Source organism: Acyrthosiphon pisum, chromosome A1, assembly GCF_005508785.2.
Source record: "Acyrthosiphon pisum isolate AL4f chromosome A1, pea_aphid_22Mar2018_4r6ur, whole genome shotgun sequence".
Classification (NCBI taxonomy): domain Eukaryota; kingdom Metazoa; phylum Arthropoda; class Insecta; order Hemiptera; family Aphididae; genus Acyrthosiphon; species Acyrthosiphon pisum.
The window spans coordinates 29,173,050-29,187,639 of record NC_042494.1 but is presented as its reverse complement, the minus strand read 5'-3'; the positions used below and the strand labels follow the sequence as shown (position 1 = coordinate 29,187,639).

The 14,590-nt window shown below is 29.8% G+C and overlaps 1 protein-coding gene across 3 annotated transcripts in view; it reads right to left on the bottom strand.

Moving 5' to 3' along the window:
• LOC100165826 (cytoplasmic polyadenylation element-binding protein 2) overlaps positions 1-14,590 on the bottom strand; it is a 212,931-nt gene that overhangs the window by 60,526 nt on the left and 137,815 nt on the right. For all 3 annotated transcript variants that reach the window (XM_029486899.1, XM_029486900.1, XM_029486898.1), the window contains one exon: positions 14,183-14,227. In XM_029486899.1, coding sequence (XP_029342759.1) covers positions 14,183-14,227 — 45 coding nt within the window. The remainder of the gene's footprint in view (positions 1-14,182; positions 14,228-14,590) is intronic.

The following is a 14,590-nucleotide window of genomic DNA, read 5'->3' as shown; positions in this document are numbered from 1 at the left end:
GAGTGCTGAACATATAATAATATTAAACCTACACCGGGTGATTATATATAGGTAAGGCACTCATTATTCTAGGTATTTACTTTTTTTAAATTTCAACATACACTATTTCTAAGCAGGATTTGGAATATTTCAATGTAGGTATAGATTACGAATTTCGAACTAGTAGTTAATTAGTTAAGTACTTAAATGTTTAATGAGTGATTGTGGTACACCACACAATGTTGTATATAGTTGTAGCTGTTTACCATAGTCTGTATATTCACTATTATACTATATCATATCCAAAATTCAAATACATATAATATATCTAATTAACTACTCGTTTGAAATTCGATTTGAAAAATGTCTTAGTTTTGATGGTAGCTATATATTGTATGGTGAGTAGGTACAAGTCCAAATAATCCACATTTTTTTCTTTGCATATAATATTAACATTAAACCCTTAAAGGTTCTTCAGTAAATTTTAAAACAATAACGTTAACATCAAAACAAATACAACTGCGAAAATAGTTGTTTGCCAATCTATTAGACAACAATTCCTATAACCATTGCTTAGATGATCCAGTTATCATAATTGCATTTACGTCAGTTTCATTTTGTATTCAACCCACAGAAAATCTAATAAAATAAAGTATACGAAAGTACGTTTCAATACTTCGTCAAGTACAATGCATACACATTTTATACATTGTTAATATATAACATGTTTATGATTACTCAGGAAATCTAGTAGGTATAAGTAATAACTAATACAACTAACACAATGAACCACATACGTTATATTGGAAACATTATACAATATAATCAAATTAATGAAATTATTATTTAATAAATACTAAAACATACTTATTCAAACGATAAACAAGCAGTTAAAAACCACATCCAGTAATAATTCACGAGCTTATATTACCTAATGGAAATAAATTCGAGTGGAATGAGTATAAGTATGATAAAATATTTAAATTAAATCGTTTAAATTAATTAACTATGACAAATACCTAATAAAATAAAAAAAATATTATGTTTTTAAAAAAAAACTGTAGGTACCTAGTAACCACGTTGTATTTTGTATTATTATTTCAGCAAGTTTTGTCCCCAAAATGAAACGTGAGTGAACCGTTGCTATTGGCAATGACCGATTTTTTTTTTCTAGTTAAATAAAGAACTCCCATGTTGTTTGAACAGTTATTTTTCAAAGCTCTGAATACTTGCGTCACTATTTGGTGGGTCCTGTTTGCTTTTATGACAAATGAAAAGAGTAAAGTACGTTAAATATATTTTTCAAAATAAACTATACATACTGTACTAATGGATGGTGGTTTAAAAAAAAAAAAATAATAATATAATGATAAAAAAAACAAGAACGTCGACCGAATGTGATTGTTCTCTACCCGTAAACTCTTTAGAGTATTTGATTACTTAACTGTACATTTATTATTTTCAGTAACCGAATATAAAATACCAAATGGAAAAATAAATTATAGTTCCGAACCCGCCAAACATAAACTAATAAAATATTATCTGCGTTAAGAGAGCCATACTGTTAAAAACGTATTTTCGTATGATATATTATACGTTTTATGTAATGCATAATATAATTTCTCACAGCGGAGACCGTCGACTCCTATAGGCATGCAGAATTTATTTTTTCTATCGACAAATTATTATACTAAGTATATATAGGTGTTAATATGTTCAGTTGGCTGCGATCATGATGTCTGCTTATATTCTGGGGTATATTATGTATTATTCCGGACGCGATAGTAAAAAGAAAAACATTTTTTATTGTCAACGATAAGAGATAAAAATCTCGCCGTGTCGTGCAATATTATCAAAACACGCGCATGCATATATTAAAATATAATATTATTATGCGAATAGCTGGTTTCATTCGGTTCAATAATCAATAACTAAACGCGCCTACCTGCTATACCTTTAGGTATAACAATGTGTAAACACGACGACAGCGGCTTACGTGGCTATATCTTTATAAGTTTATAACATACCCGCGGGTCTTGAAATAGTTTTTAAATATCGATAAAAAATCTTCTAAGAAATCCAAAATCAGTTTTTTTTTTTTTCATAATGATTTTCAACATAATTATAACGAAAAAAAATTTAAATCGATAGTTTATAATAATATATCAAAATAATAATAGGTAGGTACTGATGTAGTGTTATAGTTTTTATATTCAAATAGTTTTAAAATTTAAAATTAAAATTCAACAGTAGGCATATAGGCCAACAGGTTTATTATATAATATTGTTCATCCGTGATAGGTTTATAATAGCTAATACCATTGATATTTATAACCAACGCTAATATATAATTCGTTTTCTTTAGGCCCATTAGACGTGCGTTTCGACGCGTATGGAACGCATGAAAGGATTTGCGTAGGTAGAAATAAAAATTTAAATCATAAAAATGGAAGTGATATTTTGAATTAAAGAAAAAAAAAATGATGTTTAAAATATAATTAAAAATCAGAAAACAATTAAATCGATATTGTGCAACAATATAAATATCATACTAGGTATACGATTACAAAATCAATGTATTATTTTTAATTTAAATCAGAAAAATATAACATAGCGTTAAGCAGAATTTAAATTAAGATCGAACGATTTATTTTCAATCTCAAGCCTAGTAGGTAGTATACCTTTATAGTGCATAATATAATAGTAACTAATTTAACTGGAAAATATATAATGCGACGACAACAACTGCTTCTACCTATGTCCTGTATGTATAGTAAAGTACGATATGAATGTAAAATGGTCAATAAATAAACTATCCGGACGTTTATACTATGTACATGTGGTTAAGTATAATTTATAATTTATTAATCAGCAGCTACCACACGCTCGTACAATGTATGATGCGGACGCTTCGCCCGGATGACGTTTGCGGTACACGACAAAATGACATGGGTAAATATATAGGTAGAGGTATATATTTCAGTAGTTGAATTTTAAAATTTAAACGAATATTATATATTTCCAAACAATAAAAATTATACTGAGCGAACAATATCAAATTTGTGCTCCGACCCTGCATCGTGCTGGCCGGAGGGGATATAATTAATGAAAGCGGCAATTCGTTTTTACTAAATGTATTTTTATTTTTTACTCTATTTAGGATTATGCGTTACTTCAGACATCCAATTTCGTATATTAATCAAGACTTTAAGCACATAAACTTGTATACTATGTTGTTTAGTAAAGTTTTTTTTGAATGTGAAATATTAAATAATTTGTATACTTTTTTACACTTTCTTACATAAAGATACGGAACAAACGAGTTCTCATTTTATGTCATGTTGTAAAATTAACTTACCGTACAAAAATGATTAAAACGATTTATGCATCACTAACATAAATAAAAATAAAATTAGTTCGACGTTAACGATAAATCGAGTTTCAGTAGATTATACAGAAACAACTGAATTTAAAATATGTTGACAATTTATTAAACAGTATTTTTGAAATTAAAATTCGAGGTATATAATAATATTGTGGATATGGATTTATAAATAATGAATGTGGTCACAATAAAATATAATTGTTAGGTAACATATTTTAATTTGTTTGATTTAATACATTTTTTTATAGAATTTAATAATACAATTGGGTCAGTAAAAAATGTATTGTTCAATTATAAGTTTTAAAACTACATTTTCACTAAATTTCTATAATTGGCAATATATTTGCGATTAATAAATTACAATCAAAATACGATTCATAAAAAAATATAGGCTTTGGTATTTAAAAAAAAAAATATTTTTCTATTATTTTAAAAATATTAAATGAATTTGAGTTATGGACTGTGTAACTATACATTTATAAAAAAAAAATAGTGAACAAAATGTCATCAACTACATAAATTGTTCAATTAGTTTATCGAATTTCACAGTGTGGTGTCTTGCTGACATCCCTATTCCCTATACACTTATATGCACCGATAAATTCGAAGAGAAAATACTTCCATTAGATACAACTTCGGATGTGGTCGGATTGAGTTTGCTCTGCTGGAGCGTGATGAATTTTATTTTTTATACATTTTTTCTCCTGGTAATGGGTCGTACAACGTGACGGCTGCGGAAACGCCCAAACGCACAAAGTTCACTATACTGTAAATAGGGTGGGTGAGAAAGTGATAGAGAGAGAGGGAAGTGATAAGAGAGCGAGGGCGCGAGTTGAACGAATAATATCTCTTTCTACAGTGTTTACACTATATACTTCCGTTATATAGCTTCTTTTCTTCTCTTTCCGAGACCTGCAGACTAAAATTCGACGAAGTGAACAAAATATAGACAGTTTTCATTTGAACTTACATAATCGACTGGCATACAGATATGCAGATGCAGCAGCCGTCAGAAGCGACAAAGACAAAAAATTAATATTCTTGATGACGTCCAAGATAAAACGTAATGAATGTTCTAAGATTCATGTGAATGATTGAAGTTGGAAATGCGTGTAGGTACCTATAGGTAGGTTATTCACACTGTACATGAGAATAACAAACAACATATTATATTATTGTACTCTTCTGCAACACTTAAGTCATGATAATTCATTATCAACGTATTACGTGAAATTTGGATGCATGGTTAAATATCGCGAATTAAAATAACTACCTGTCAACTATACCTAATGTCGTTTTTTAAGACATACGATACGAACAGTAGTTATCATTTAAGTTTAACATTAATAATATAGGTATGCTTGATAATACATAAAAAAAAAAACAATTTAATGAATTTAATGAATAATGATAGAATTAGATTACAATTATTATTATTATTATTTTTTATATATAATTTTTTTAATTGTTTGCAATTATGTACCAAAAGAAAAAAAGAAAAAACAATAAACGCTGACATTGTGAAATTAATTTAATATTCAAAATTAAACAGAAATATTTTATTAAAAAAGAAGGCGTTATGTCATAAAGTTATAACAAAAGTCACATGCAAATTTAAAATGTCAAAATTAGAGGTGCTCCTCCTTTTAATTTTAATTTAGTGAGCTCGTTCTTGGTGTGGCTTCCTGTGTCTGTCTGGTTGCATTAATGATTGCGCCTGGTTGCGTCTGCTCAAAAACAGTCAAGGCGAATTATGAAGAAATGTTGTGCGAAAAAAAAGTCTACGATTAAAAGGATGAACGAGATTTTACATAATTTTAAAGTTGACTTGAAGATTTGTTTTGAATTTTTATGGCAATTTTTAAAATTATTTTTCATGCATAAATGTATGCTGTTGACTAAAGTAAACTTTAAGGAAACGCTTTGATTTTTGAATAATTAAGTAATCATGCGGTTCAATAAACAACTGATTAATTAATAAATTCAAAACAAAGTGTTCTTTTTCAACATAAAACCTTCATACAGTTTTCAAATTACATAATATTAACAATGAAATGTGCTCAACACAAATTGATTTTAAATGACTTCACAACGCAGATAAATTGATAAATTAAGTTTTTTTTTTTCAATAAATTATCTTGCAGCAATATTACAGGTAATATATACCTACTTCTTTCATATAATTACATAATATAATAACTTTTCTGAAAGCATTATTCTAAAAATTACAAGTACACGATTCTCATAATAATATTATAATATATAAATGTATAATTACAGGGTTGAATTTAACAGGGAAAAAATGTACAGTTCATCTGCAGCTCAGCCCCTGTCCAAAAACCTTTTTTTTTTATTTTAACGGAAATCATATGGTATAATTTTGAAGAAAAATATTGACAATTTAGAAAATACATAAACCATGTATGGTTTGAATCCAAATTATTTTTAATAATTTACTTATTCAATTTACTTACACTATACTGGCAAGTGATAGAGAAAGAGATATAGTGATAAGAGTACGAGAGCGCGAGTTGAACGAATAATATCTCTTTATTTTAATTTTGTTGCTTCTACCATCGAGCTGTCCAAACTTCTCGATCTTCTCAATACTTGCTCTATTTCTCAATCTTTTTAAGTCATATCTTACTCGATCCTTCCCACGAGACGTTTTTTATTTGGCTTGAGAGCCTATCTAATCAATCTACCCTCTGCACGCCATACATGGCCAGCCCATTCAAATCTGTTTGACCTACAAAAATCTTGTCGATTTCGCGTGCTATACAATGTGCTTAGGTCTATTTCTCTTTATTGTAGAAGTATATTATATAAATACGAAATTAATTAGAAGTTAAAATACAGCAATTATAAGATTAAACACTCTTTCAATAACACATAACCGATGTTCTGGTGTGGCGATATAAAAGAATATCATAATATAGCGTGTTTTTATTGTCTTTGAAAAAAAATTCAGTTGCGACGTTTTTCAGCTAGTGGTTCTATATATAGGGAATAATATAAATTATCATTATTATAATTATGTACCTCACCACTGCAGAGGTTATCTAATGTATATACATTCAAGTTATATATTATGCACGATTAAAATTGCGCAGGTGTAGAGCTATTACAGTGCAAAGGAATTTTTTTCACACATTTTATAAACCATTAAAGTCTAAAACGCCTGAGCTATAGCGTCGGATTATAAACATATTAATATCGCAACCTGTCCTACTGCCCTCGTTTTGGCATCGGCTTCCGAAGGGCTGCAGCCGTTCAGGCGGCAGCTATATATTAAACATACATATTATATTTATATAAACGCGTATATATGCATATTATTACACTGCATAATATAAACACCGTCGTTTAGCGTAATAATCTCGTAAATCGGTCGAAAAGCTGCGAGCAAACCCTGCTTCTTCCCCGGTAGCCTCGTCGTTTAACTGCGAATTATTGTGACTTTATCGTCCGCCGACTACGCGCTAGCCGCCCGACGCGATACTCGTCCGGACGAATTTATGGCGCCCTCAGGCCATTGCCGCCGCCGTCGTTGGCGAACACTACAGGTCCAAAATGTTCACTGAAATTCCGGCATGATAATAGTAATATAATATATTATACATTTTATTATATTATTATACATGTATACCAACACGGCTACACCGCGCTGCAGGTTGACATAGACAAAACGACATTCGCGTAATAATAATAATACAACCAAATATTATACATTTTTTTTTTCATATACATATAGGGCGTTTCACTAAGCTTCAACATTCCATTTTTTTTTTCATTTGATACTGAATTTGTTCAAATTATTATAAATTTTTGAATTTTTAAATATTCCTATTTTAAGACCATAATTTTGAACTCTTGAGTTTTTTGTAAATATAGGAGTGTCATTTTATACAAAAACTCATTTTTACTGTAAATTATTTAGTAGATCATTCTTTTGAAAATATTTATGAACTTATTTTAGTTATTGAAATATTTATACCTATAGGTACTTAACTTAGGATAGTATAGTCCTTAAAAATGGTTTTACAAAAATATAAAATAGATGTAATCTCAGGTTTAGTTTTAATTATACTTATATCATATTTAAAAGTTATAATATAAAAATATTGATTGATTAATTTTAAAACTACCATAGCCTCTATATAATAATTATATATTTTTCAAATCCATTACTGTGGATTTATTAACTTTGGTATATTATACAAAGTTAAATAATTCAAAAACTACTCGCTAATATTTTGATTGTAATATCTCAAAATGTTTAGAAAAACTATTTGCCAACTAATTTACTGCAGAAGTGGAGTTCTCATTTGAAAAACAGAAGTTTTTATCTCCACAGGACATGCTTTAAGTAGTACAAACGATCTCAAGAGTTTGAAAATATAGTCTTTAAGTATATTTATAAAGCCCCAAAAATCAGATTTTTAATAACTGCATTATATAAGATAGTAAAAATACGTGCGAATGCTACGTGAATCACCCTATATATAAAATAATAATGTACGCACTTTGAATTGCATCTGTTTTTTGCCTTCAGAATTCACTATAGTCACACGCCCGCGCACACCCATATACCCGCTGCAAACGACGATACACATGCAGATTAATACACACACTATAAACAACCTATATTATACGCACTAAATGAACTAGTATAATACTGTTAGCATCGACTACATTACTTTATTGTTATTCCAATTTTTTTTGTTTTTTATTGCGATTTATTAGTCTCGCGATAATAATCCGAGTCGTAATAATTTAACAAGATACTTTTACGTCTGAAAAACATTATTATAATTAGCAAATGAAAAAATCCTTCAACCTATATTATTTTATTATATATACGTATATATTTTCAAAGCTTATAAGATTGTGATAAACACTCGAATAATAAGTATAGTTTATGATTTTAATGACCTGCAGGGCGCAGGTTCGCAGACAAAAAACCAGTCCATATTAAAAATACTTAAAAATACTCATGGTATATTATATCATTTTAAACAATAATCTTACTCCGGGCGACAATAATAATACTTAATAACAATTAATTTTTCTACCACTCTTTTATAGTAATTATAAAATTGTAGTTTGCGCGCATGACGGACGCATATATTTTATATTATTATTTTCGTAATAAATCGTGATATGGGGTCCCAGATGGGACCAATAAGGGCCGATGAAAACACACACTACCCGGCGTGCGCGAGTCCCTATGACGGGTTGAAACACGTAGACCTGGGGAGCCGCCATTTGTCACCGTGGCATGCACATAATATTATTATTGTTTCCCAATGCGATCGCCTTAATTAAAATTATTCACGGTGGTATAACGTACCCAATGATAATGTGGACACTATATACAGCTGAGAGGTCAGAGCCCTCTAAATACAATAATTGACATGTTTTGTTTTTTTTTTTTTCGAATGTTGTTTAGATAATAATATAGCAATATACATATATAATATACATTGTGTATACGTTATGAAAATAGTCGTTTGAATAATACCCACCCAATTCCAGACAGTGTTATTTAATGCCATTCAATTTTAATCAGCACAGTAGGTACTGACGTGGAAACATATAATTGTATTTTCATTTATCAACACCCGCACATCATCGTTTCAAAAGTATAGTTTTTAAAACAGAAAAAATATTTTTTGCACTGTATCGAAAAAAATAGATGATTAAATTCTCTATAAATGTGTACGATTTTAATTTCACTGCAGTTAATAAACCGTGTATTCACGTTTAAATTAAGTTATGAACATAATTCAATATAAAACTTAAAGCCTCTGGCAAATTCGCAAAAAAAAATTTTAATCTAATAATTTAGATGCTGAGCGGAATTATTCTTCTATCTATCATGGTTTTCAAATTTTTTTTAAGTTCATGTACCTACTTAAATACCGTATAAGGCAGGGATGGCGAACCTATGTCACGCGTGTCACGGAGTGACACACTTGCATTATTTCAATGACACGCCAATTTCAAACATAATTCATAATTTTTACTTCACTTTCCAAAAAAATAATTGATAATTTCCTAAGCTCCTAAACGATTAGATTAGATTATCAATAAATTCGTTTTTCGCGTTTACGTACAAACGTAGGTACAACAGAACAGTCAACAGATAACAGATAGTTTCGGATGCCTTACATGACGACTAAAAAAAAAAGGTCTGCAAAGTTTCTGACACGCGAGGCAAATAAAATCAAACCAAACATTTTGATTTGACACGCAGTTATCAAAAGGTTCGCCATCCCTGGTATAAGGAGTGTCCTACTCCTGATATGGTGATACTGACTACATTTTTAAGCGGATGATTTTTTAGACAATTTTAATAAGTAGGTACATTAACTGAAATTCAAACGAGTGTTTTCTAGTTATTAAACATTATGTTCTAAGGATAATAGTCACTCATTCCTTAATAATAACGTAGTATATACAACAAATATTTGATATATATTTTAGTCCAGTGCCTATTTATTATGGTCAGGCACCCTGAATATTTTTCACAAATTTACTATACAATTTTAATGTTATTAATATTAATTATACAATAACGTTCATATCGTCATAGTCCAAATTTAGTCATCACCGTGTAAAATATTGAGATTTGTTATTGTATAGGTATGTTGTATACATTTTTAATTAAATCTAATTAAAATGGGGAACAAAACAGCTGAATAAAATATAGATGGTACCTACGTTGGTAGTTAATTAACGACGAAGATTGTATATTAATATAAACGCATTTTCTTTGAAATATTGTAATCTAAAAAGGGTTTCACGGGAAATTTTTTTTTTTACTTTTAAAAACAACGAATCCCCGATACAAAATAAAAAAAAAAACGCACTTTATGTTAATTGAAACTGTTTTCGGTGTAAGTTTGTCGGTGGACATTTTTTTTTTTTAAAGAGTTTCACGACAAACGGAAATTAAAAGTGTGCGCGGGACAGGAAGTGTTGCTACTCCGGGTTGTGTACATAAATATTTCGGATGTCATTATGACGATGTTTATCAATGTTAATAATTAGACGAAGGAAAAAAAAATGATCATATATGGAGCACTATAATACGGAACATAACTTATGATTATTGTAATATTATTTACACACGACGACAGCCGTCTATAGTATAATATAACTATATAACTATACGGGGTCCGATGGGTCAGGGGGGCGGTCGGCCGTGTGTTGGGCAACTGTATATAGCATTATAGCTATATTATATAGTATGATATATTATTAATAGTTACCATATATAATATATTATGATTTCCGATTGCGGATTTTAATTACGACGAATACTCGTGGTAACACGGTGTAGTCGTTGTTTTCGGCGTCATAACAGTAATACGCAATCTATTTCTCACACAATGTATTAATTATAATAAAATAATATATACATCATGTCATGGCGACCAGCGTGGTTTAATGCACAGCGCGCCGCTACATGGTACGTCGTCGTCGCAGTCGCGTGAAAATATTATAATATAACGCTATTGTATACATATTTTGTTATTCGACGGCACGGCCGTTAAAAACCCCGCGGTATAATCAATTCATTCACGACGGTTGATTAACCACTCTGACCGTACCTAAACGGCTGTGAAACGGCAATCGTTATAAATATAATAATAATGACATACATATTAAGTAAAACGCTGGGTTCGTGGCGGGCGACGGGGTGGCACGGTGACATGTCATTGCGTTTATATATATATACAAAGCCGCCTGCAGGTCTAGTCGCGTTTTAACACAATAATATTTTTTTAACCATGGAAATTTGGAATATTATTATTATTTAAAACCGGCGACGCGCACAAGAGCTACAGCCGGCGGAGGAGGTTCGTTAGAAAATCGAAGTCGCGTTCGCTGGGATCCCTGGCGATGGGCATGAAGAGGGGTGGCCGCCGCTGTCGAGGGGCGCGACGGTGGAGGGAAAAAATGAATAATGCAAGACAGGCGACGTTTTCCCAGATTTATTCGTCTTTTCGGCACACACATACACACACACACATATATATATGCGAGTTTATATGCGCTGTTTGAGGAAAAGTGTTTTGTCGGCCGAGAGAAAGGCTGCGATGGGTCAAAAAGAGATTGATTCGAAAAGTCGCGTGCGTGCCGCGGATTGGTTTGGTCGGTCCGTGGTAATACATCTAAACAAATCTGTTGTCGGACAACAGTATAGTCGAATGTATAATATTAAATTATTACGTTTTAGAACTCTCAGCGCCTGCGCATCAGGGTACGTTGAATGGGATGTTTCAGAGTATATAATATTACTATGTTGGTCTTTCTAAACGAAAATATAGTTTGATCAGAACATCTATTTATCATACGACATACACGAAGATCATGTTATAAGGCGACGACGGTACCTGCTGGCTACTGTATGTGACTTCGCACCGGTCACTGTACGAATAAGCTTGGACAGATACTGTACAGAATATTAAATATAATACACCTGATTAACTATTGCCATTATATCGAATAAATTAAAATGAAAAGTTATCGAATGACTTAAACGCGTATTACACGTTTCGTAACATTATAATACGATGATTGTCTCCACGCAAGGTGAAAATAATTCACAGGAAAATGTTAGGTGGTTATCCAATTATTTCGTATAAAACAATCTAGCCGAGCGCCACGGAACAATACACAAAACATATAATTATTAATTAAAAAACACTTCTAATTGTATGTTATTTAAACAATAACGACTAAAAGGTTTAAAATTAAAATTAAAATTAAAAAATAAACAATCAGAATGATCAAGTGGAAGGTAGGTACTTAAGTAAAATTATTTAGTTATCAGAAAAACAAAAATCAACATTGGTTTTTAGTTTTTAAGTATAAAATTACCATTAGACATAAGCATTATAAAATATTTCGAAAATTAAAATTAATGTCTACATCAAACTTACACTCTAGATAATTATTAAATAATAATTTACTCTTGAAAAGTCAACAATAAAATGAAAAAAAAGTAATATAAAAAGGTGTGTACGATTATAATAAAGCTGTATTCTGTTACTTTAATTACAGAAGTATACAAATAATAACACAGTTTTTAATTATTATTACCATGTATTTATTTGGCGCTGTAAACGATTATATATAATTACATTTTAAACATCATTTAACTTTACTCAGAAAAAATTAATAACAGCAAAATGTAAACTTCAGTTCAGAATCACATTGTTGTTTACGTCAAAAATAATGAAAATCCTTTCGGTAAAGATTTTTTCACCTAAGTATGCATAAGGTATTTAGATACAGTGGAGGAGTGCTTGACAAGCCTACATAATACATTTTGCAATGGATAAAGGTTTTCTTAACGTAAGCAGATTTTCATGGTCGCTGTAGATGTGAAAAAATGTCATGGTTGTCACAAATTTTCAACTCGGTAAAATACAAGTTATACATAAAGAAAAATATAAAAAGCATTTACAGAATAGTAGCATACGCAGAACACTTTTTTATATTTTTTGTTAAACTACATGTATTATAATAGCCGGTATCTATGTAATACCTAGCTTTGGGCTACTTTTTATGTTTTAACTCTAGTGAAAAAATAAACAGTCATGACCTTAATTGCATAAGTACTTATATATTTCAAAAACTGATAACATGAGTATGCAATGCAATTAACGACGAACACTATTGGATAGATAATGTATATAAATAAACTATACTTAATATAATAAAATTAATGATTCATAAAACATTCAGTACACTAACTATCAAAATTAGAGTGGGTACGACTAATTCTAACAAAAAAAGTCAGTTTAGTATTTTTGAAATTGTTTTAAATAATTACAAGTACCATAGAATATAACTAATAATATAATATTAGGTAAAATAGGTAAAAGTAGGTAAAATTCGAATTCAAATGTTCTGTTATTGCGATGATTTTAATCGATACTAAAATGATATAGCAAACCACGAACTATTAATCATAATTATTGTGGGTATTATATATTTATAAATAATAATTAATGTAAGGTATATGGAAATAACTAAATTCTTTATACCTATGACCAATTAAAAACACAATATTATTTAAACAATATACGAATGTGTTTCTAATTTTATTTAATTAAATCTCTAATATCTCGCAAGTGTTTCATCAAAATATTTTGCCACACTAAAACAAATGTAATTAATGTGTTAACAAATTAAAACTATCACCAAGCCAAGCCAAAAAGAAAAACAGAAACTTCATCGTACAACTCGTCAGTCAAAAACAGTTTATTAATACTTCATCATTTCGACGTGGCCTTCGGTTAATAATAAAAATGCAAGACGACGAATAAAAATAATTTAAATAAATCATTAATTGACGCATATACGAATAAAACAAGGGAGAAAAATGTGTAGAACGAAACTCGCAGAGATGGTTATTATAATAATATGTATATAAATTATTATATAATAGGAGAACAATATTCGTATAGACTGTATATTATATAGGGATTTTCAGGAGAAACAATATGTGTCAATTATAATTATATTTGACTGACGTCAGAGAACTTCATTTTGTATCGTTAGCACGTGTAATAAAATTGAGACCTTGTCAAAAAACAACATGATTTACAGCTGGAAAATCTATTTACTGTTAAGCCGATGACTTGTGATGATAATAATGATGATGTGCGTGTACACGTATAAGGTATATACGACATACTACAACATCATCAATAAACCGGAGAAAAGTTAAATCGTTAAAAACTGTTTATCCGACAAACAAAATACTTATAATAGGTATATTCAAAAAAATGCACTTACTGTGTATATGAGCTAGAGAATGTAGAGTGTTCGAGTTTATGAAACCTGAAACAAAACATATTATTTTATTAGTTTATCTATCTCGTTAAACATTGATAACATGTTAATAAATTATAGGAAAGTGCTGTAAATTGTCTAGACTAAAATAAACAAATATCGTACATATGATATAGGTATATTATACAGTGGCGTAGTTACGGGGGGGGGGGGGTATATGTATATATATATAGTTACAGCATAATACTAATACAATATTAATAATTATGTAATATTATTATATTATTATAACGCAGGGAATCTAAAATAATTATATACATTGATTGTCGAAAATATTGAAACGTGACATTTTTAATTGTGACATTATTTGTCTATATTTTTTGAGTGTATGAAACACGCTTTTAAGAGAAA